We start from the raw sequence: 23,177 nt of genomic DNA on the forward strand, positions 1-23,177 counted from the left end.
GTGCTCAAGAATAACCAATAGAAGTTGGGTGTTACTCCCTCCACCACCACAACTTGCTTCCTCCACCACCTCATTCCCCTTTTAGCTTTTTTATTTATTTTTTCATTCTTATTTTACCCTTATTAAAATTTTAGGGTTAATATTATTTAAAATCTCACGTGAACATTCCTTCTCTTTATCATTCTTCCCTCTTTCTCTTTATTATTTTTCTCAGGTTCACTCTTACGTTCCACTATCGTTGGTTGTCTCTCATGTTTCACTTCTTCTTCTCTTTTATAGAATTGTGACGTGAGAATGTGGTGGACTTTGTGTTTAGTAAGATTGAAAGTGGAGAAAGCAATTCATCTTCAGCCGTGAGTGGGGTGGTGCTTCAAGGTGCTGGTTCAGAGGCGTGAGAGGTTCAGAGGCGTTAAGGTGCGTAATAAAACCCTAAAATATAAACCGTAATCGTTAAACGGATGTGAGCATCCGTCGACGGATGTCAACATTCGTTTAAGGGAAAACGGATGTCGACATCCGTTTTCCCTTAAACGGATGTCACATCCGTTTTCCCTTAAACGGATGTCGACATCCGTTTTCCCCTTAAACGGATGTTGACATCCGTTTAAAGATTATACAATTTATATTTTACAGTTTTTCTATATTAATTTTGAAGATATTTAAATAATATAATTTATATTTTTTGATATATTATTTTTGAATATATTTTAATGTATTTTAATAATGTAGTTTTGAGGAGGAGGCATATCAGGCCTATGGAGGAAAAATGGAAGATGAAAAACGGATGTGATGGAGTTTGAGTGAGAATCTGAGAAGGTTGGGAGGTGAGTGAGAAGGGGTAGAAAGATAGATTTTAGGGTTAAAATAAATAATTAGAATTAAAAAGTAAAAAGGTTATTTTTGTAATTATAAAAGGTTAGTTTTGTAATTCAAAAAATATGTAATAGAATTGGGGAGGTGGAGAGAGAAAATGTGGTGGTGGAGGGAGTAACACCCATAGAAGTTTATTTTTTTCATTTATACTATTATATAAAGAGTATTCTTCCCTTTAAATTTTCTTTCAATTTTATTCTTGAAGTAAATTTTTGTATGTAATATTTTTTTAAAATTAAATAAATAAAAATCATCTATAAAATAAATAAAAATGATTAGAATCATATTATCAAAACTATTTATATTTTTTTATAATTATAATTTAATTATTTTTTGTTAACATAGTCAACATACATGCAATTATTTTTACTAGCTCATGGAGAGTGAATACACATATATAGAAACATTTACAACAATTCACACATACCGATAAATTAATAAATTAATTGAATACATATCAAACTTTAAAAAAACAACTCAAATCTAAAAAAAAGATCAAACGTAATATGTTAAATTTGAATTTTATAAACCAAACATATTAGAGTCTTCTGGTATCCTAACGAATCTGAATTTTTTTGGAAACAAAATTACACATATTCTCTAAAATGGAAAAGAAGTGCTTAAAAAGTATTTATCCCGAAATTTAATTGCATAGTTACTGGTTATCTGGGACATGATTTCTATAATTAAGGGCACTCCTAATTTGGAAGATCTAATTAAAATCAAGGTTGGTGCATTATATAGGCTTGAGAAAGGAAGTAAAACAGATCAAAACGAACCCATCCAACTTTGAATTCCCTAACCGCAATCTTAGTCTTGTGAAAGTTGAACCTCTCGTGGCTCCTAAAAAAAGGATCTTTATCTGTTATTTCTATCCATAATTTTCATTGAGTCTGTTGCTCCCATTTCCATTCTCTATTGCTCCCATCCCTTTCTTTTCCTGTACTTTTCAAAGGGCGCTTCTTACTCATTGCTGGCAAAATGGTATTTTATTATCCATTTCTCTTCTTTATCTTTCAACCTGTTAGTTTTTATATAATACTTGTTTCTGCTTTGTCAATAGGGTTCTTCTTACCCTCATTCGGATCTTTCAATGTCAATATCACCAATTCATATTCGTATGTTTTTTCATTGTATATCACAACTGAATAAATATTTCGCATTTCATATAATTGGAAGAATGAAACTTGAGAGTTGATGAGATGGACAATGTCTAGGAGAATGGAAAGTATCTCATCATGTGCATGCATGCATGCATGCCCCTTACAAAATTAACTACAGTCAAAAGATGCTGCTGATACAAAAATGAACTTTCGTTTCAGTCTATGAAAGTTAAGTGGTGTTTTTACATCCTCTTAGATTTTGGAACACAAATTGGGAATCAAAAACATGCAAATTCTAAATTCTTACCCCAACTAAACCGGCTGAAAATCTGTAATTACATGGAAAAATCAGTTAACATCGCGTGTTGTGATGTGTGATAAAGAATGAACATATAGAATTCTAGAATTCTTAAATGATCGAAGACATTTTTATGACAAAATTATGGAGCAGGCAAATGCAGCGTCCGGAATGGCCGTGCATGATGACTGCAAATTGAAGTTTCAGGAGCTTAAAGCAAGGCGGATCTACCGATACATTACGTTCAAAATTGAGGCACAATCAGTTGTGGTTGACAAAATAGGGGGATCGACAGAAACATACCAGGATTTTCAGGCCAGTTTGCCAGCTGATGAGTGTCGCTATGCCGTGTATGATTTTGATTTCACAACTGATGAGAATTGCCAGAAAAGCAAGATCTTCTTTGTTGCATGGTACTATAGTTTATAAGCTGTACTTCACTTATTGGTTAATAACAATCAAAACCACTTTTTAATACTGTTTAATACAGACATCTGAAGACAAATACACATCGTTGAACAAACTGTTTAATACTGTTTGTGTAGGTCACCAGACACTTCAAAGGTGAGGATGAAGATGGTGTATGCAAGTTCCAAGGATAGATTCAAGAGGGAACTAGACGGCATTCAAGTGGAACTGCAAGCAACTGATCCAAGTGAGATGAGCTTGGACATTGTAAAAGCGCGAGCCCTCTAAGTCCCCCCTTTTGCTGCCTCAGCTCTCCTTCACAGTTCAAAGTTTACTATTTTTTCCTAACTATTTGACGACATCGGGGGCCATACTGTTATTGTTTATTTTAGCCTGGATTCAATCAACAACGACAAATCCAAAATGGCATGTACTATTATAATGTATCTTTCTTCCAAACATTCTTCAGTGTTCCATTGATCTTGATTAGTTTCAAGAGACAATGTGGATGGCTGGATCAAGACTAAGTAGCATTTATTATAGGTTGCTGGTCTGACATGTTGCCAACCAAACCACTTGGAAGATGAATTTATGTAAAAGTATTTATTATATACCTCTATTTTTTTTTTACTTTTCGTGTTTGAAGTAGATAACTGTCGCCGTACATTATTTACATGCTTTTTTCTTTAAGTTACAACATTTATATTGTTAACAAACTCTAAAAGGATGCAACTACAAGAAATAAACAAACGGGAGAGTGCATGGCACTGGCACTGACATGACAATTGAAATGTTTCTTTCGTTTCATCTAAAACAAGCCCAACAAATAATAGTACAGAATAAGATTTCCATGATTACTCAAACATTGCTTTGACCTTTGTAAAACGAGGCCCTTACAAAGCTATAACATACGTCATAAAAATCCCTGAAAAATACGTGCGTGAAGAGTCCAAGACAAATGACACAATGCTCGGTATAATACACAAAGGAAACACCAGTGGAATACAATCTTGTTCTATTTAACAATTTCTATACAACGAGACCTTCTCGTGCTTAAAGCCAGAACACATACCCTTTATGAGCAATCATTTACAATAGAAATGAAATATAAGAGTAAGAGAAAAGGAAGAGAGTAGTCAGAAAAAAGTATTACTAGTGTGTGTCTCGCTGCTTTAGTGTGAATCTGTTAATTTAGTTTTGACTGTATATTAAGATAAAAGTGCAAGTTCGGCCCAGGCCAAAGATGACGACTTAAGCTCCACGCTTACTGATGTATCAATTCTGTTCTCCAGCATGCTACATAATTCTCTCATAGATGGATGCTCAGTTTTATCAGGGTTGATACAGAGAGTTATTACCTCGCATATCACTTTGAGGTCTTCATGTCTAAAATGCTTCAGTTCAGGATCCAACACGCTTGACATTTCGTCTGGCCTTTCGAGGTAGTCCTTGGCCTGCAGCACAAATATACATATAAAAAATGCGGCTTAGACAAAATACACATTCTTCCAGGTTTGTGTAAGGCTTTTTAAACATCAAATTTCCGGAAGTTCCTTACCCAGTCAACCAAGTATCCTTTGTCCTTACAGTACGGAGGTCTTCCGCTAATTAACTCCAGTAGAAGTACCCCAAAAGCGAATATGTTTCCTTTGGTATCAAGATGGCGTGCTTCAAGGGAGTTTGGAAGAACACAGATAGCACCTTGGCTGCCAATGGAACCAGAATTCTTTTCTGATCTTTCAAGAATTGTTTTCCAACTTTCAAAATCGACCAGCTGCAATTCAGGTTCATGACAATGAATAAGCAAGCTTTTGGATCTCCAACACATTATACTATATAAACATAGGTGAAAGTTACTTTATTTCTGCTCATTCTTGACAGCAAGAAGATATGAACACAACTGTATTTGGTAAGTTTGAAGATTTGAACTATCTAGTGACCGCACCTTAGGGGAAAATTCTTCTGTAAGGTATACAGCACTAGAATTCAGCTCTGAGATAGTAAATGGAGGCTCCACTTCGGTATGCAAATACTTGAGTCCACGCGCAATGCCTATGGCAATCTTCATACGCCGTGTCCACGAGAATTGACATCCTTCTTCATCTGCAGTCACAATTACATGTTGAAGGAATGAAACGCTTAAGACATGTTACATGTACGCCACCTGAGAAATTTGACTTACAACAATGAAGGTGATCATGAAGTGTCCCATTTGAAGCATAATCAAAAACCAACATCCTTGTAAATGGAGTGTCTTCTCTACAGTAACCAAGTAGTTTTCCTATATTCTCATGATTTAACCTTGCCAAGTCTGCCACCTGAATGGCATTAAGAGCATAAGTAAATATTAAAAGATTGGGACAACTATCTGTCCGCAAATTCTTGCAGGCTGTTGCCATAGGAAAATTTCCATTTACCTCTCTCTGAAAATAGAGTTCAAGATATCCTGTCCAATGCTCCTCCCGGATGCAGAGGGAAATCACAGCAATCTCAGGTCCACCTTTCATTGTTCCCTTGTAAACCACACTGTCTGGAGAGGACCCAATTATGTTGCTGAAGTCTTCACAGGCCACTTCAAGCTCTTGTCTGCTATACCTTCTCACATCCTTCAACATCTCAGGGTCTGCACTTTAATAGAACTCATTATGTTGAAAACAGCTCTAGAGCTATTAACTGTAAATAGAATGTTAAGAAATCAGAAAAAGAGAATTTACATACCTATATATACTGCCGTCTGATCTTTCTGGCTTCCAGACTTTTTCCAAGGAATAATGATAGATGATTTTTTGTTACATCTCTGAAAAGCAGCAAGAACAGCAACCAGAAAGAGAGAGCCCACCATAGTCCCAGTTACTATTTCTAGAGCCAAAAGCCAAACAGGTTTTGACGCTCCGTGATGCTTGGACACATATTCAGTAGGTAGGTGACTTGGATTCACCACTGGCTGACTCTTGGCACTGGCAGGAGAAGCACCCGCTATGAAATAAAATTTCAGTGTTAGAACATAAGATTGGAAGGAGCAAGTGTTGTTCAGTGTATATTGGATTTGACAAAATTCTTATCTATAAAGAATACATAGATCTATTCTCAACACCTGCTTGGGTTTTAAAAAGAGGAATACAAAGGGAATATCCATGAAAGCCACTTCACAATTAAGTCAAGACTCAGCTCCTTTCATTTCTTTCGCATAATTCAAATATGAAGAGACATTTAATTCATGCCTTCAACCTGAGTTCTTGAAAGGTAATGTCAATACATACCACACTGTATAGGAGGTCGCTGCTTTATATCCTGGCTCTGGATGCAATTCCCTTGAAAGCTTAATCTGCCAGACATAGTATATGATTGCTAAATATAGTGGAGGAGTAGAATGTACATGACCAGAGTATCAAAAAGTACCTCGGAAGATACTGCAAGCATTTGGGTATGCTACCAACTAAAAAATTATATGAGAAGTCTGCTACTTTCAACTGAGACGAACGACAGAAGCCAGTTACGTTCTCCTTGGACACATACCTGAAGAAGACAGACAAATTTATTAGAGGCAGAGTAAAAAAATTCAAATTTTGACCGGTATAACTTGATCTTTTACACTTAATGTTGAATCCGACTACATGTTTTTCAGCCACAACAGATATAAGCTGTTTCATAACCCAAAGGACGTTTAACTCTCCCTAATCAAATTCTTTTTAACGGCTCCCGAACAAGTTGAAAACTTGACACTAGTCATTCATTGCCAATAATAGATTATCCCATTCCATTTTGAATGTATCCATAATATCTTCTTCACAACAACAATCTTCAAGATAAATCTAATGCATGATAATATATATAAAAAAAAAAGGAATAAAATTTCTCATCTGCATTAGTCATGACACGAGTGATGAAAGAAGTAACATTCAAACGTGAAACAGTAGCTCGTTCAATTTTGGCTACGTACAACATATATAAAGGTGCGCTACACTCCTATAGTCTACATCCGTACTATGAAAAGGAAGTGCTTTATCAACCAGGTTAGGAAGGAACTACGTGAATAAGAATACTGAATCCCTCACCAAACTATAATAACTCGATTGTAAAATTACACTCACATTCCATGCATATTTGAAGCAAAATTTGAGCTATCGCCAGCAGGAATAGGTCCTTGAAGTCTATTCCTATCCAGCTGAAGTTCTTGAAGGAATCTCAAGTTTCCAAGCTCTGGGGGTAGCCTACCAGTCAACCCGTTGGACTGCAAGTTTCTACAAGAATGCAAACAAATTTGAATAAGTAGGAGAGTCAATAATTTTTATTTTTTTCTATTCAGGAAGTTTATACTGAATTTCTTTTACATTTTCACAACTTGAGTTAGATTTCCAAACTCCGGAGGAATTGGCCCTGTTAACTGATTCATTCCTAGATCAAGCACCCTGAGATATTTCAACTCGCCCAATTCTCTAGGTATTGTTCCAATGAGATTGTTTCCGTGCAAAATTCTGCATAAACAAAAGAACCAGAAATCAGCTTCAGCCATGATATACCAGAACCAAGCCAAGTAATAATCACAATATGACCAAGCCACAGGTTTTCACTTTTCAGGATGAAGTACGGCTAGGAGAAAGGGTGAACATACAGTTCTTGCAAGTGGGTGAGTTGCCCCAACTCTGGTGCAAGAAACCCCTTTAATGATGATCCTGATATGTTTCTGCAAAGAAGAATCTCAATCTTTAGTGCTAGGAATGTGCTACCTTAGAAGTTCACGTCATCACCCATGTGAGATACCAACAGTACACCCCCATCGACAACAACAGAAAAGAGCACCAGCAAGAAAAGACCAGTGATATCTTACAGCTTGATGACATGATCTCGCACCATAGTGCAAGTGACCCCAAACCAGTTACAAGGCTCTGCTTCTAACGTATCCCAATCGGACAAAACTTGATATAGGTCTTCATAAACAGCTTCTTTGAAGCTCCTAAGCGCCCAAACTATCAAGAAAAGAAAGAAACGTCATTGCTACGAACACCGTAATAAAAACTTGGGTAGCTTTGCCAAGAAAAAAAGGACCACGTCCATGAAAAGCAAAACCAAGCACACTATCTCGAAACTTGCAAGGTCACCAAGAAATAGACCTACCTATCAATCTTGCTACTTAATTACACCTAACATACAGCCTTAGAAGAAATTAAACAGTCAACAAGATTGTCGAAGCAGAAAAACATGGCATAACTTGAGTGAATAAGTGAGATCTGAAAAAGAAAGTGAATTCTCAAACGAAACGCATACCTTCATTAGAGGGCAGAGTGTCAGAAGCCACAAAAGAGAGTGTGTAAATCAAAGAGAGAAACCATAATGAAGTGCGAGGTTTCATCTTGTTTTGTTAGTCACTCAGCTCTTGAGTTCTATCAAACAAAACTCAAAGGGCACTCTCAAAGAAAGAGTAGAACTCATGAGAAACAAGACTTTGCAACTAAGTTCAAAAGGTTCCAAAACTCTGCATAGTGTGCTACTAGAAGGTTAGTCTTGCAGCAAATATAGAACGAAAGGTACCAGAGAGTGACGAAAGAGGAGTCTAAATCCAAGATTTGGCAACAACCGGTGGAAAGAATAACCAACTAGCGGCTGGTTAGAATGAGAGACATAGAAAACTAAAAGTGAGCAAAATTGTTAGGGTGACAATGACAATGAACTGAAGCAACAACAGAATGAAAACTTGGATTGAAAGAGAGTTTAGCAAACAAGCAAGTGCCAACAATTAAATTAATTTGATTAAGATTGGCACATACCCGTAATCTGTTAAAGATGGCCTTTTTTTTCATTTATGTCAAGGAAACTTAATTGAAAAGAGAAATAAAAGATGAAACATCACAGACAAAGGGAAAAATAATGTAAAGGTGTTAAATTTATAGGTTTATAATAAAATGTGTTCAAAGTGGCCATTTATGCTGTAAAGACAACTCTTCTTGTTTTGCCTTTCTGCTCTCTGCTTCATCAAATTAATTAATAAGAATGATTAGCAACAACGCGGTGTGGTAATTGATGAAGAGGTGGGGCTTGAATTGAAGGATAACAGTATTAAACTATCTCGTGAAGTTGGTGAAGAAGAAATTGATAGCTCAACCTTTTGGATAAAAGTGTTCTACGTTAGTCAACAACTTATATGTAGGTTAAACAACGAGTAATCATGGATTACGAGATCTTCAAACTCCAAAGGATTACTCTTTCTCCTAATAATGACATTTTTTTCTGTGAAAGTGTGCTTTTCTTCCTCTTGTGTTCGATCAAACATGGGTATATTCAACCTATTCCACGGTTTTCTTTTCATTTTCGTCAAGAGTTTTTCTCCAAGGAAATTATCCTCCATTTTATTCATTGAAACGTTATTTTCCATCAAGTTTCATCTGTTAAAAAAGGTTATCATAAGATTACGATATATATTAAATACCCAGATTACTTTACCAAACTTGTCTCTAATTGGAATTGATAAAATACAAGACTTTTACAGCTAAAATGTTATAAATAGTTGTCAGAACGTAAAACATCATCACGATGAGCCTAAACTTTTTTTTTTCTTTCAATTTCATTATCTTTTTATTTCTTTTGCTTGTCTTGAACTGCTTTTTTTCAATTCAACCTTGATTATGTATATCGATTTTACTAATTTTATAATAATTATCAATTTTATACTGTGTCAGTATTAATATTGTTTTGAAAATGGATATGATAAATGCATTTGATATAGTCTTGGTGGGGCCAAATTAATTATTTATGTATTTTCTTCTGTACCATGATTATTGGTGGGTTTGATATTTGATTATATAAAGTAATATTAGCAAAAGAAAAGTGCTTTTTTTAAAAAGGCAGAGAACTCTCCAAAATTCCACAGTTTCCATGGAGAACTGTGTCAAACATATTCTAACCTTGAAATATAACAAACCCCACTTCTCCTTTTCTTGATTGTGTTTTTGAATATCAACAGAGAACTAATACCTAATAAAGATTGCCATCATCATCATCATGGATCATACATATTCAGTTTAGTTTTACTTAATTGAATATTTACTCCACTGTCATCATGTTTATGTCTGATGTACTTGAATAATTAGTGATTAATTAACTTTGTATTATGGCTAAAACCAAAAAGCATTGTCCCACTGTGGAAATTTAATTGATTAAATATGTTGAGGTTTTTTCTCATTTGAATTGATTTTGTCCACCTTTTGGTTACTCTGAAATGATTAGAGACAAATGAAGATAATTTTTTAACCCAGAAAGGACCTGGCCAATGCTTCCAAGCAAAACATTCTAAGAGTTGGAGTATATTTTAAGGAAGAAGAAACCTCGTCGCTATCATTTCAATGCACAATTGTGCTTCAAAAAATATTAAAAAAAAAAATATAGTCAATTGGAAATCATAAATTATCAAAAACTACAGATAATTAAGTATTAGCTATTGTTAATTAGAGATCAATAATTATTATAAAAAGTAACTTTTCAGCAGAAGGCCGGTTAAAAAATTTTCTGATTTTGGACTTTTGGTTGCAAAAGATAAATTTCATAAATAGACAAACAATTTAAAAGTCAAGACATCAGGTCTTCTGGCCCACAATAAAAAAAAGGGTTAAATATGTTTTTAGTCCCTAAACTATTGGCCGTTTCGGTTTTCGTCCCTCTTCCAAAGTAAGGTACAATTTGGTCCTCATTCTTTAGAAAAACGTTCGTTTTAGTCCTCAAAATTTTGTTTTTAGTCCTCGTTTTAGTCCTCAAAACGTTCGTTTTTTCGACTAAAACGAACGTTTTTTAAAGATTGAGGACTAAATTGTATCTTACTTTGGAAGAGGGACGAAAACCAGAAACGGTCAATAGTTTAGAGACTAAAAACATATTTAACCCTAAAAAAAAAGCTATTGGTGTGGAAGTTAAGCAAATCAAACTTATTTGTATGTAGGTCTCTTTAATTACTTTTCATGTGGATTTTTACTATTTAAATTTAAATTGTATTTTAAAAAATAGGTATTCTATTGGAGCATGATTTTTTTTTTCTAACTAGTCACCCTAAAATTTAGAAGTGCATCTTATATTAATAGTTGAAATGGAACAAAATCCTTTGTTTAATATACTTTTCTAGTTTTAAATTTCTCTTGATATTGGTATTGATTGTGAAATTGTTATTGAAATAAAGTAATCAAAATATGTCATTTTTTAAATTATAAAATCTCTGAACAAATATTGTATACTATTGTTTAAAAATCAAATTATTTAGTAACATAAATTATTAACTTCACAAATTTTTATGACATTATGAATATATTTGTTCGTAAATTAATAGTTTTTTCATTATAAGTTTAATTACCAAGTCCTTATTAACATGTAAAATTGATAATTCATATATTCAAAAGTTTGGTTGTAGAAAGAGACACGTATTTTGTTTTCCATTCAATTATATATTTTATTATATACTATTTATGGTTTTAAATACTATAAATTTATAAATATTTTAAATAAAATTTGATGTTATATATGTTATAAATTAACCCTAATTTTTATAGTCGATGCTCGTAAACTTTTATCATGTTTCCTTCCCAGCAGGCATTCTATTATTTTTTAATTTAAAGTAAAAATTGATAATCATTTCCATTCCATCCATTTGTGTTTCATTATATAGTACATACTATTTATTTTAAATATTAGTTAAATAACATCTTTATAAACAATAATTAAAAAAAATAATATTATCAATTATTCAATATAAAAAATATATATTCTTTAATATCATATATTAAGAAAAAAATTGTATAATTTGTGTAAAATTAAAAGTTCAAAGTAAGTTTATTTGATATTTTTAGTGAAAAAGAACTAAACAATAAATGAAAATAATTAAATATATTACTTAGAAACAATTTAATTTAATTAAAGTAGAAATTTCATTTTTTAGATGCAATACAACTTTTGAAAAAAAAAACTACACAAAGCAAAAAATATTTAATTGATGTAACTGAACTTTATAAGTATAAAATAAGTTGGATAATTACAAAAGAGATATTAAAAACTAATATAATAAAAGAAAAACTTTTCAAATGAATCGAATTTAAGGTTAAAAATACTGTAAATAAGTTATATATATTAAGAAAGATAGTGAATTAAGCATGAAGAATGATGGATGATGAAGCATGAAGGCATGTGGGGTTTTGGTTTATGCTTTTATAAAAGATCCATGATGTCGAGTCCTTACCTTGCTCCTATATAAACTGTCCCACAAATTTTGATAGATAAGGACATCCACTTCATATGCATTATTTGTATTCAATTCAACTCACCATTTTTTTAAGTATTTTTTGGCTCTTTAACTTTTTTTCACTAAATTATTCCATTTAGATTTATCAATTTTATATATTGTCTTGTTAAACTTAACCTAGCATTAAATAACAAATTATTTTTAATATATTACAACAAGGTTGTAGTTTTACAATGATTATGTTTATGTCAAAAAATAAGATTGACTTGAACTCAAAATTGAGATTTTTAATTTAAGATAAAATTGAAATATACTATTTTAGATTAAAGGTTCAAACGAATTATTCTAAATTGAAGGTTAAAACAAGTCATTTCTACTGAAAATTTAGACATATCATTTTAAGATAAAAGACTAAACTATCATTTAAAGTCAAAGATTAATAAGAGAAAACTTAGACTGAAAGTTGTAATGGACTAACTAAGACAAATAGTTGAGACAAATCATCTTTGACTAATCCAGACAAGCCAACTTAGATAAAAGTTCGTGAAAAATCAATCCAAATCAAATATCAAGAGAGACTGACTCAGAGTGAAAAAAAATGGACAAACCTAAATTAGAAGTCGGTTCAAGTTGAAATTTTGATTTTTATATTAATTGTTACTTATATATCCAATAATATATTTAAAATTTTAATATTTTTTATTTTCTTTTTAAAAAATATCTGTAAATTAATACTGGCAAATAGAATTTTTAAGAACATTTTAGTCGTATGAACTTTTACAATAATTATTTGACTATGTGACTTTTTTTCCTTATCTGGTGTGGAATGAATCAAATTAATTGCTCTGGTTCCATCATCATCCCATTAATAGTTTCATTACACGAAATTGAAATGTTATGTGGAATATTTATGCAAAAATATTAATAGAGTGACATTGGTCCTACCTTGGTAATTATTATCATGATGAGTTCATAACTCCCGTGCTCTCTTTAATCTGCACACGTTCTTCCTCACTTACATTATCATGTTTCCCAAACTCTAGTATGTGTGCAATTCACGCAAAGTATAAATAATCAAGTCATACTCTTTGGTTGGAATGAGTATAAAAGCCAACACAGTACAAAGTTGACTCATATCATAACTGTAATTTCTAGAAAATATTATAAGAATGAACAAATTGTAGAAAAATTGCAAATTGGGATTTACAAATTGAAATAAAGGTCTGGGGTTCTTCGTGCAGTCCATTGTTTTCTTCTTGCAATCCAAGCTTTTTACAATACCCAATTAACTCTGAAAGAAAAGCAAAAAACATAAAACCCTAAATTGAACATCTTCTCTGCAATTTGGAAAAGTTTGGATAGGCAGGAAAAAAAACATGGAGTACATGAAGAAGCTCCAAAAAACGTTTCATTCTTAATTGTTGGGCTTGCAACAAACACCCATGTTGTTTTTGGCCCAATTCATGGTCTTTGTGTTTGTCTCTGAGGTTGGGCTTTCACAAACCGGATGTACAATCTTTTGTTTAATTCCGAATTTATAGTAATAAAAATCAATAACTTAGAGCCGAAATAACAATATTTTACACATGTCATTAGCATAAAATTTAAAATAAATAAATGAATAAAAATTTAACAAATATAACAAGAAACAAACCACAGAATAGGCTGATTATGTGGCAGAACATGAGACAGGGTTAAACCGGTGTATATTGTATTTGTTTGGGGCATGAGATAAACATCCGAGCATAAGCTGCAGAACACTAAAGCTATTGGTGCAAACACATCAGTTGAATGTTTTGAGTGAGATGAAGCGAATATAGCTTTTGGCACAGAGGCAAACATATTTGCTTTATTTGAAAAAGGAAGTTGGCGATCTAACTCTGCAACTCCGTTCCGTTGTTATCACAGAAGAGTACTTTTTTTCGCCATTGCTTCAGGTTAGGATTGCCTTCATCCTTTTTTCCTGAATATATGTTTTGTTTTCTTTCGATTTTATTTTTGGAACCCTACCATGCCTATCCAATTTCTTTTTGGTTTGAAATTTTCATATTTTTATATTGAAATTTTGTTCTCCAACTACTACAAGTCTACAGGGGAGGTACTTAAACTTAGTGCATATAAAGAAGATTTTAATTTATAAGTTTAAAATTAAACCCAGTTTTAATTGATCAAAGAATCTGGAATTGACACCCATAATTATTTTGATAATTATGAGATAATTATTTCTTATCATGTACTCTTTTTCAAGAATGAAAAATGTATCATAAACCATCTGTTTAGACTGCATAAATAACTTCCTAAACGTCCAAAAATTCCCATACATAATAAGTGCTATCATGTTTTCCCTCACTTGATGAAAAAAAAATAAAAAGAAAAAAGAGAAAAATGATAAAAAAAAAAGTTTAAAAATCCTAATTTAAATAAATAATTTTATGTCAGAGTAGCCAACTTTGATGTAAAGTTTTATATCCCAATAATCTGACATAAAAAGTTATAATTATTTACAAAAAGCTCATCACATATTTCTTCTGTCAGTTTGTTTGAATGGTGAGACGTGGATTAATTTTGCAGGAATGAGAACAGAAAAAAAGAGTTCAATTTGAGAATGTTTTCCGACATTCGTATTGTTGTGATGGTTTTGTTTGCTGTGTACAGCTATTGCCACCTTTATCTCCATCCCAACAATTATTTGCTTTTTCTCATTGCTCATGTCATGCCACACAGTACCCACCTTTCAGACAAGATTCACATCAATTACTAAATACAGATAAATGTTCACACCTTTTCAACACTTCCTCATCGGAAGACCTAAACCACAATCTCCAACATTGGAAATTTAAATGTTGATCTAAGTCCGATAAAAATGAAAAAAATAAAATATCATATAAAAAATACATTAATTTATCATCTTAAATTAAGATCAAAAGAAAAAAAATGTTTCAAAATTTGTGCTGTTCTAGAAGTTTTACACTCCAGGTTTTGAAAGAAAAGAGTAAAAATAATGTCGACAAAAGCCACTTGTGTACATACTTATCTCTCTTGTTTTCATCTGTTTCGACACTGTCATGGTTATCCATACATCAGTGTCTTCCCATCTCTTTTCCCTGCACTACTTCGCAGCCACGTGCGACTCTTATTTTTCTTATTCAGTTTTTCAGTCCCAGGGACTCCATAATTTAACCCATTTTTCAAACTTTACACAATAATGACTTTTGTCTTTCTGCATATTTTGTATAATATTATTTTAGTTTCTTTTTCTCCAAAATTAGCTTCTCACACATTAAAGTTGTCGACACGAATCTAAACTAAATAATATAGAATTAAAATATAAATTTCAATGTTTATCACGTAAGTTACAATTTTTGTAAGTAAAAAGAAATAATCATTTAAATTTTATTTTTAAAACACGAGTTTGTTTGAATTAAAATGAATGGAAAGGAAAAGAAATGAGAAAAGAAAATTGAAAATGAGTAGAAATGAATTAGAAGATTGTAAATGATTTGATTACATGATAACATAAACAAAAAATGATAAAATAATTTAATATAGGAAATTATTTCCAGAAATAAAAATAGAAATAAAAATAAATTTATATTAAAAATCACTGCAAAATCTTAATAAAAATTTATTTAAAATAAAAAATCAAAATCTTGTCACAAAATATCAAAAAGTAAATTATTTTGTTTTATTATAATATTAAAGCATGTATTAATAAATATTAATAGTTAATAAGCAAACTATATATATATATATATATATATATATATATATATATATATATATATATATATATATATAATCTTAATCTATGATTTTTATATTTGGCTGTCTCACAACTTGCGGATAAGTATTAAAACACTATAAAAGAAAAATAAAAGATAAGCTTATTAGTTTTTAAAAGTTTTATCGGATTTTGATTCTTAGAACAAAAAACTTTTGAACCATTCATTGTCTAATATTAATATTTTTGCTAACTTTTAGAAATTCGAACGTTAAGATGTCGGCCTTAGTTCATTTAATTTACTTATTTTTCCACATGCTGGTGCAATATAGTCAATTTGTTAATTGATTTCAAATTGATTTTATTATTTTAATTAAAAATTCCACAAATAGTTATATTAAAATTCAACAATTATGAAGCATGCGGTTCCGACCGGAGATATAAGTTAACACAATTTTAAGTTATGAAACATGCATTCTCTTTTCTCTCTTCGTTATATTTTTTATATATTTCATTATCATTTAAATTATTTATTATAAATAAAATAAATTTGAAAGTAGTTATATATTAACAAATTCATTCACAATACAGTTATATTAAAATTATGAATAAAATATTTATCTTACATATGCACTTCAGAAAATAAAATATAATTCGTGTTACATTTTAATTTTCTTTTCTGTGGGACCATTTATTTAGACGATAGGATGTAACAGAACCTGGGAATCATCTTTTATATATATTTGTAATTTAGCAAGATTTAATATGAACATACCATCACAGGGACTAAAATTCTGATGGTATGATTTCATTTATTAAAATTAAATAGAAATGCCATGATATGTGTGGAGATAAAATTAGAAAGAAATTCTAATAATAGATGAATAGATCTAGATGTACCAGAGTCACTAATTTAATAAATTGATAAGGTTTTCTTATGTTGTCGATACAAGGATTTTTATATTTGTCGGGTTGTCGTTTTAATGGGCTTTCGTATATTATTCATTTTGTTGAATTGTCGTTTTGTGTTATTAATGCATTGAATAATCCTTATATATGGCTTTATTGATTGCATCTTCTGCGGCGGAAAAGTTGTTCCTGAGTCATCGTTTCAGTTTGAGATTGTGAATAGTTGCAGCAATGGTTAGTAACGAGGGCAACGAGAAGGAGAAAGACCTTGAGTTTTTGTTTGAAGATGTTATAAACGACGTCGCACAAAATGATATTGAAACTGCCAAGTTAGAGAGTGAGAGCAGTAGCAGTGATGACGACGAAATTCATCAAACACACTCTCACTCTTTCACTTCTCTCCAATGGCCCCAAAGTTACAAGTACACTCTTCTTCTCTACACCTATTACTATTTCTTTAAATCCATTGCCATTATTTCTTCTTTCATGGTTTTTTTTTTCCATTTTTAATCTCTCTCTTCTATTATAAATTCAAGTGGAAAATCTAGTAAAAATCTCAATTTTTTTTTAAGATGATATTATGTTATTTTATATGATTGACTCATATCTATTTTTTTTTATGTGACATGTTTACACAACTATCAAGTATGTTTTTAGGTTTATTTATCTTGTTCTTTTATGTAACATGTTTACACAACTATCAAGTATATTTTTAATATTATATTTGTCCAAGATTTCACGTCAATTAATAATGAGATAAATTTGTATAAATATGTTTTATCTTACAAGTTATTTTTGTGAAAGTTAAATTAGTTTGTTTTATGAGATTTATTAAGTATTGGACCTATAACCTTATACATTATTAGATCTCATGAGTATTTAATTTTATGCTTTATATATATATAAATAAAAGGTGTGTTAAATAATCTCTAATCGAGTTATGATAAGATAAAATTATAATTAATAAATAAATTCAAATATCTCTTTATAATCTAGCTGGGTAGAATTGCCAGAGTTAGAATTCACCTTTTAATAACATCAATTAGTTTAAACTATACATTTTAATTGACTTAGACTCTATGAGCTTAACTAAACTTGTCTAACTGAACTACTAAATAGATCATTAAAATTTGATAAATTAGTAAAAAAAAGGTGAAATGTGATTCAAATCAGATTATTAAATGAATTTTAAAATCATTTCATTTCAAATACTTAAACATACTAAAATTGTGATAGTGGTAAAAAATATTTAATATTACACGTTTGAGAACTTAAGATGCATTCCTATACATCCTTTTTATAACAGTAACTTTATATTCATCAGAATAACAGGTATGAATGAGATTTAACTTTCATGTGGAGAATCGTAAAACATACTTTCATTTAAAAAAAAAATACGTAAAGATTCAGAATGCTCATTTTAAGCCGTGATCATGTCATGTTAATTTTCAATGATTCCACCATTTTAAAGTAGATTCTTAGAATAGCTTTTCTTTATGATTTTAAAAACTTGGATATAGTTGTGTTATGTAGATTATTGTAGTGCTTCTGATTCCTTTTAAGTAGGAAGTAGCTATAATCGTGATTGGTCTCTTACTAATTTCCCTGTTTTGTTATGACAGAGAGACTACAGATTCTTATACACTTGCAGCAACTCCACATTTCGAATCAATTCTACGAGTACCAAGTATTATATTGTCCAGTTTTGAAAGTCGTTCAAAGCAGAACTCGCAAATAGATGGAAAGACTCCTTTCCTCCCTAGTCCTGAAGTCACTACCCAATCACCATTGTTGAAGGAAGATGCAGCACAAGGGCATTCAGTAGGCGAATTGCCCGTTAGTCGTGGGTGCAGCTTAATTCAAACAATTTTCAATGGTATGTTATTTTATTGCAAACACTTGTTTTATTAAATTATTATTACTACCTGGTCATTTTACGAGGTAATAATGTTTTTCACCTTTGTCTGTCAAATGGCAGCAACTAATGTGATGGCTGGAGTTGGCATTCTCTCAACACCTTATACAATGAAAGAAGCTGGTTGGATTAGCATGGTGTTGATGGTTCTTTTCGCTGTCATTTGTTGCTATACAGCCACCCTTATGAGATACTGCTTTGAAAGCAGAGAAGGAATCAATAGCTACCCAGATATAGGAGAAGCTGCATTTGGAAAATATGGTCGTATTATTGTATCAGTGAGTTATCTGGTTTTGGTCATTTTTCTTGTTGATCTCATAAAGTTTAATTTATGGCCCTAAGAAAATGCTTCTGAAGATTATTCACTGTTTATCTTTATTTGTTGTATAACACAAACTGACATAGTAGTGAGAAAGAATGCTGAGATGTAACTTTTTCACTTACACAAGTGTTTATAGTGAATACTAATCATTGTATACTTACGGAATTATTGCAGATCATCTTGTACACGGAATTATATGTAAGTGTTGCAATGATTTCTTATATTTCTTTTAATAACACTTTAATTCTGTCAGTGTGCAGTGTATTTATGACACATCTTTCTGTGAGTGTAGTCATGTTGTGTAGAATTCGTCACCTTGGAAGGAGACAACCTCACTGGACTCTTTCCAGGAACATTCTTAGATTTGGGTAGTTTGCATTTAGATTCTGTGCACTTGTTTGGAATTTTAGCTGCACTTATTTTTATCCCAACTGTTTTGCTGAAGGATCTTCGCATAATCTCTGTACTGTCAGGTACTGCAAAGTGTAAAGGACATTTCTTTTGTTTTCTAATTTCACAACTTAGCATTTCCTTACCAGAACTTTTGTTATGATATGCAGCTGGAGGAGTTTTTGCAACACTGTTGATTGTTATCTGTGTGTATTGTGTTGGGATGATGGATGGTATTGGATTCCATCACAGCACAAAATTTGTCAAGTGGAGTGGCATTCCATTAGCTATTGGTATCCACGGGTTTTGCTTTGCAGGCCATTCAGTTTTTCCAAATATTTACCAATCTATGGCTGACAAAACACAATTTACCAAAGCATTAATTGTATGGTATGGTATCCCTCTATTTTGTCTGTAACAGCAAAACGTATCAGATATCTTATTTCTGAATGTCTAATTCCTAAACTCATTTCTTCACACACAGTTTTGCATTGTCTGTTGCAATATATGGAGGTGTTGCCATCATGGGATTCCTTGAATTTGGCAACGACACTTTGTCTCAAATAACATTAAATTTGCCACGAAATGCCTTTGCTTCCCAGGTTGCAATGTGGACAACAGTAAGTACGAGATTTTCTGGTCTCTTAGCATTATTTCATTACTTTCACCGAAGTGAACATTTTTTGTAATGTTGTGTTCCTCACTCTCTTTTTTCAGGTAATTAACCCATTCACCAAATATCCTTTTTGCCTCGAACTAGTGTGTTATGAATGTGAAAATTCAAAATTGCTTAATCAAATTCAGGAATAATTGTAGTTTGATTTTCCCTAACTATACACAAATATGCATTATTGATGACCCCATTAGCAAGAAGTCTGGAGGAGCTGCTACCAGATAGATACTCAAGTAGTACTCGGTGTTTCGTTCTTATCAGAGTTGCACTTGTTGTATCTACAGTTTGTGCCGCTTTTCTGATACCCTTTTTCGGTGAGTCTCAGACTCTGTCTCTGTAATATTAGTTATAATGTGACTGCTCAACTGGTGAAGGACACTACAGAAAGTAATATAGCTTTATGTCCATATGATCCTAAGTGACTCTTTAACACCATGTTATTACAATTTCAGGGTATGTAATGGCTTTAATTGGCTCTCTCTTCAGTATACTTGTGGTAAGCAAACACTTCAATGTACTCACAAACACTTTCACAACAACACATTCAAACATATATGATGAATAAATCACGAAAGGTCCATTTTCGTTATGGAAAATAGGAAGTGTTTGATATAATTGAGAAACTGAGACCTATGTTTAACTATAATGTTTGTTGACATCAACTTGACATGAGCTTGTTCCGTCTATAGTCCACTGTTCTTTCCTTTATTATTATTGTAAGGAATTTCACTGCAAACTGATTTTGGGAGTGCAAAATTTACAGTCAGTGATATTTCCGAGTTTATGTTTTATGAGAATTGTGGGGAAAAAAGCATCGAATACACAGGTATGATATTGCTGTTCTTGCATTTAATTTTTAATTACTTTTTCACATTTCTTATACCTTTACTCTGACACTGTCAGGTTGCGCTGAGCGTGGTAATTACTGCATTTGGAGTCATTTTTGGAGTTCTGGGAACATATTCATCTGTGGTGAATATTGTGAACAGTTACTGAGACATCTACTCTTCTTCACTTCAATTTTTGTGTCCAAGTATTTCTTTTTATTTCATTTTTCTTCGGCATACATAATGTAATAGAATCCATGCTGTGCAACTGTCAATTTTTTTAATATTAAAATTAAAATTAATAATTTAGATAGAAAAAGTTGTTCAAGGGATGTAGGGAAAATAATTCTACGATTAATTAAAAAATTAATTTTTATACGTATATATTATTTCGAAAAGCAAAATTCTACTGCTTTTAAATTAAAAAATATATAAAATATTATTCTATCAATTTTCTAAAAGAAATATTTTATTTCAAAAACCTTTTTTGCTTTTTATTTATTTTACTATTGCAACTACGATCGAATTTATTTTATTCGTTCAAATTTAACATCACGCCTCTTTTACAAGAACCAGCTCAATTCTTATAGAAGTTTGGTAAAACATAAAGTGCAATAACTATATCAATAATAATAGATCACCATTTTAGTCAAACTAATGAAGAGTCTAAATAGTACAAATGGTTCTTATTCAATTTTTTTTTTCCAATTACTGTTTCGTTCAATTTGTTATTGTTGCGATTAAAATTAACTATTAAACAAATAGTTATCAATATTTTAATAATTTGTTAACATTTTAAGTATTTGAGATTCTTTTAACTCTAATATAAAAGTACTGTGACATATGTGAAGTGAATATCAATTCTGATAAATTATATGTTACTTATTGTATTTTATTATTATCTAACTTAAATATATTATTATTATTATAAATGTAATTAATATATATTAAATTTCTGTGGTTAATATATATATATATATATATATATATATAATAAATCTATGTTATACGAGGTTTAAAATTATGTTTTTGATTTGTAAATTATATTTCACATCAAGCAAGTTGAAATTTTTCTAGAGTTCTTTAAATTTCATGACCACTTCTTTAGAAAAACACTAAACTTTATTAAAACTACTTAATTTAAGAAAACTAAAAACCAAATCTTAAAATTTTTATAGAAATCAAAATCTCCTTTCTAAAACTATATATTTAAGAAAAAGAATATTATTTGTCGTCAGAAAAAAATTTAAGAAAGAAATGGGATATATATTTTACCTGCAATCGTTTTCCTAATTCTAAAGACACATAAAATAGAAACGGCGTTCTAAAAAATGACGGATTACGTGCCTCAGCTCAGCTGCATTTAAATCATTTCCGTATAATTTTCAATGTCGGCGGCTCAACTTGACTGTTTAGAGACGCACTTTTTCTATTAGATAGTTCCATTATTTATGAATTTGACTTAATTAAATATATGGTAAATTTAAGTATTCTTAATTAAATTTTTATTTATAAAAAATTATTGTATATTTAAAATATTTTTATTTTACTTAAATATGCTAATATTTTATTTTGTTATCAATCTAACTTGTCGATCAATTTTTTTCATTTTAATTTTTTAAAATTTATTAATTTATTTAATCTCTTTTTATAAGTAACTTAATTAAATGCTAAAATTTATGAGATATTTAAAATTTAATTAAATATAAAAAAAATAATGATCTATTGAATTTATGTGGTAAAAATAAATAAACGACAAAAAAAAAGACAAATGATAAATTCGATGAACTTTGTAATAATAGTAAAAATGGAAGATAAAGCTACATACGCAAATCTAGAAAGAAGACGTATGATAACTTTGATGAACTTTGTGAGAAAATATTTGAAGATAGTGTTATATATACAAGTTGAGTGAATCAATCGTCATCTGTATTTTAATTTCAATACCATTATAACATATAAATAAGGTTATTGACTTGGGTGGGTAACTTTTATCATGATTATTTTAAAACTTGTGTATTATAGAGTTTAAAAGAAAAAAATATATAAATATCTAAGTATGCATTGAAATTCTTATGTTAAATATAAAAAAGAAAGTTAAATAATATAAAATAAAATACACAAACATCAATTTAATATATTTTTATTAAAATGATATCTTAATTCTCTATTCGCCTACGTTGAATAAGTATATAAAAATAAAGTTTATAAAATACTCAAAGGTAAGTACATTAACAAAACCTTTACATTTGTAAAATTTGTAATGTGTATTTATTGTGTGTATCCATCTCCCAAAACCTGTCATTGCCACGTAATATTTTAGTTTTAAATCAATAAAAATGGTTGGTTTGAGATAATTTTAATTATTATTGTTTCTAAACATATTTGTTTTGTATTGATCAGATCAAATATTTGTTATGTTATAGTTTCGTACTTGCTTGCATATGCATGTTTATTGTATTTTAATTTCGTATGTGCTTCCCGCACATATTATACATGTGCTTATATTTTATGTAATGCGTAA

General features: G+C 30.7%; 3 protein-coding genes across 4 annotated transcripts; 2 read left to right on the forward strand and 1 right to left on the reverse strand.

Moving 5' to 3' along the window:
- The first annotated feature begins 1,774 nt into the window (after positions 1-1,774).
- LOC124830530 (actin-depolymerizing factor 7-like) lies at positions 1,775-3,503 on the forward strand. 2 transcript variants are annotated; one of them, XM_047304286.2, is made up of 3 exons: positions 1,775-1,857; positions 2,428-2,687; positions 2,820-3,503. In XM_047304286.2, exons 1-3 carry the CDS (start codon positions 1,855-1,857, stop codon positions 2,968-2,970), a joined length of 414 nt encoding a protein of 137 aa, XP_047160242.1. In that variant the 5' UTR covers positions 1,775-1,854; the 3' UTR covers positions 2,971-3,503. The 2 variants fall into 2 exon arrangements, with proteins under 2 accessions (XP_047160242.1, XP_047160241.1); XM_047304285.2 differs by lacking the exon at positions 1,775-1,857 and having other exon boundaries at positions 2,419-2,687.
- A 138-nt stretch (positions 3,504-3,641) lies between these two features.
- Positions 3,642-8,595, reverse strand: LOC124830513 (putative LRR receptor-like serine/threonine-protein kinase At1g63430). The gene is made up of 13 exons (XM_047304260.2): positions 7,948-8,595; positions 7,511-7,649; positions 7,295-7,366; positions 7,014-7,157; positions 6,774-6,923; positions 6,082-6,198; positions 5,943-6,007; positions 5,401-5,658; positions 5,100-5,305; positions 4,865-5,000; positions 4,628-4,785; positions 4,241-4,456; positions 3,642-4,136 (listed from the first exon to the last, which is right to left on the reverse strand). The coding sequence occupies exons 1-13, from the start codon at positions 8,030-8,032 to the stop codon at positions 3,891-3,893; spliced, it is 1,992 nt and encodes a 663-aa protein (XP_047160216.2). The 5' UTR covers positions 8,033-8,595; the 3' UTR covers positions 3,642-3,890.
- Positions 8,596-13,617: 5,022 nt separating this feature from the next.
- LOC124830514 (amino acid transporter AVT1A-like) lies at positions 13,618-20,972 on the forward strand. The gene is made up of 13 exons (XM_088100958.1): positions 13,618-13,833; positions 16,710-16,948; positions 18,149-18,402; positions 18,505-18,719; positions 18,938-18,961; positions 19,056-19,236; positions 19,324-19,543; positions 19,638-19,773; positions 19,871-19,887; positions 19,992-20,140; positions 20,279-20,322; positions 20,590-20,652; positions 20,730-20,972. Exons 2-13 carry the CDS (start codon positions 16,758-16,760, stop codon positions 20,820-20,822), a joined length of 1,587 nt encoding a protein of 528 aa, XP_087957084.1. The 5' UTR covers positions 13,618-13,833; positions 16,710-16,757; the 3' UTR covers positions 20,823-20,972.
- The last annotated feature ends 2,205 nt before the right edge of the window (positions 20,973-23,177 follow it).

This window comes from Vigna umbellata, chromosome 10 (assembly GCF_029865625.1).
Source record: "Vigna umbellata cultivar VRB3 chromosome 10, Vumbellata_1.0, whole genome shotgun sequence".
NCBI lineage: Eukaryota > Viridiplantae > Streptophyta > Magnoliopsida > Fabales > Fabaceae > Vigna > Vigna umbellata.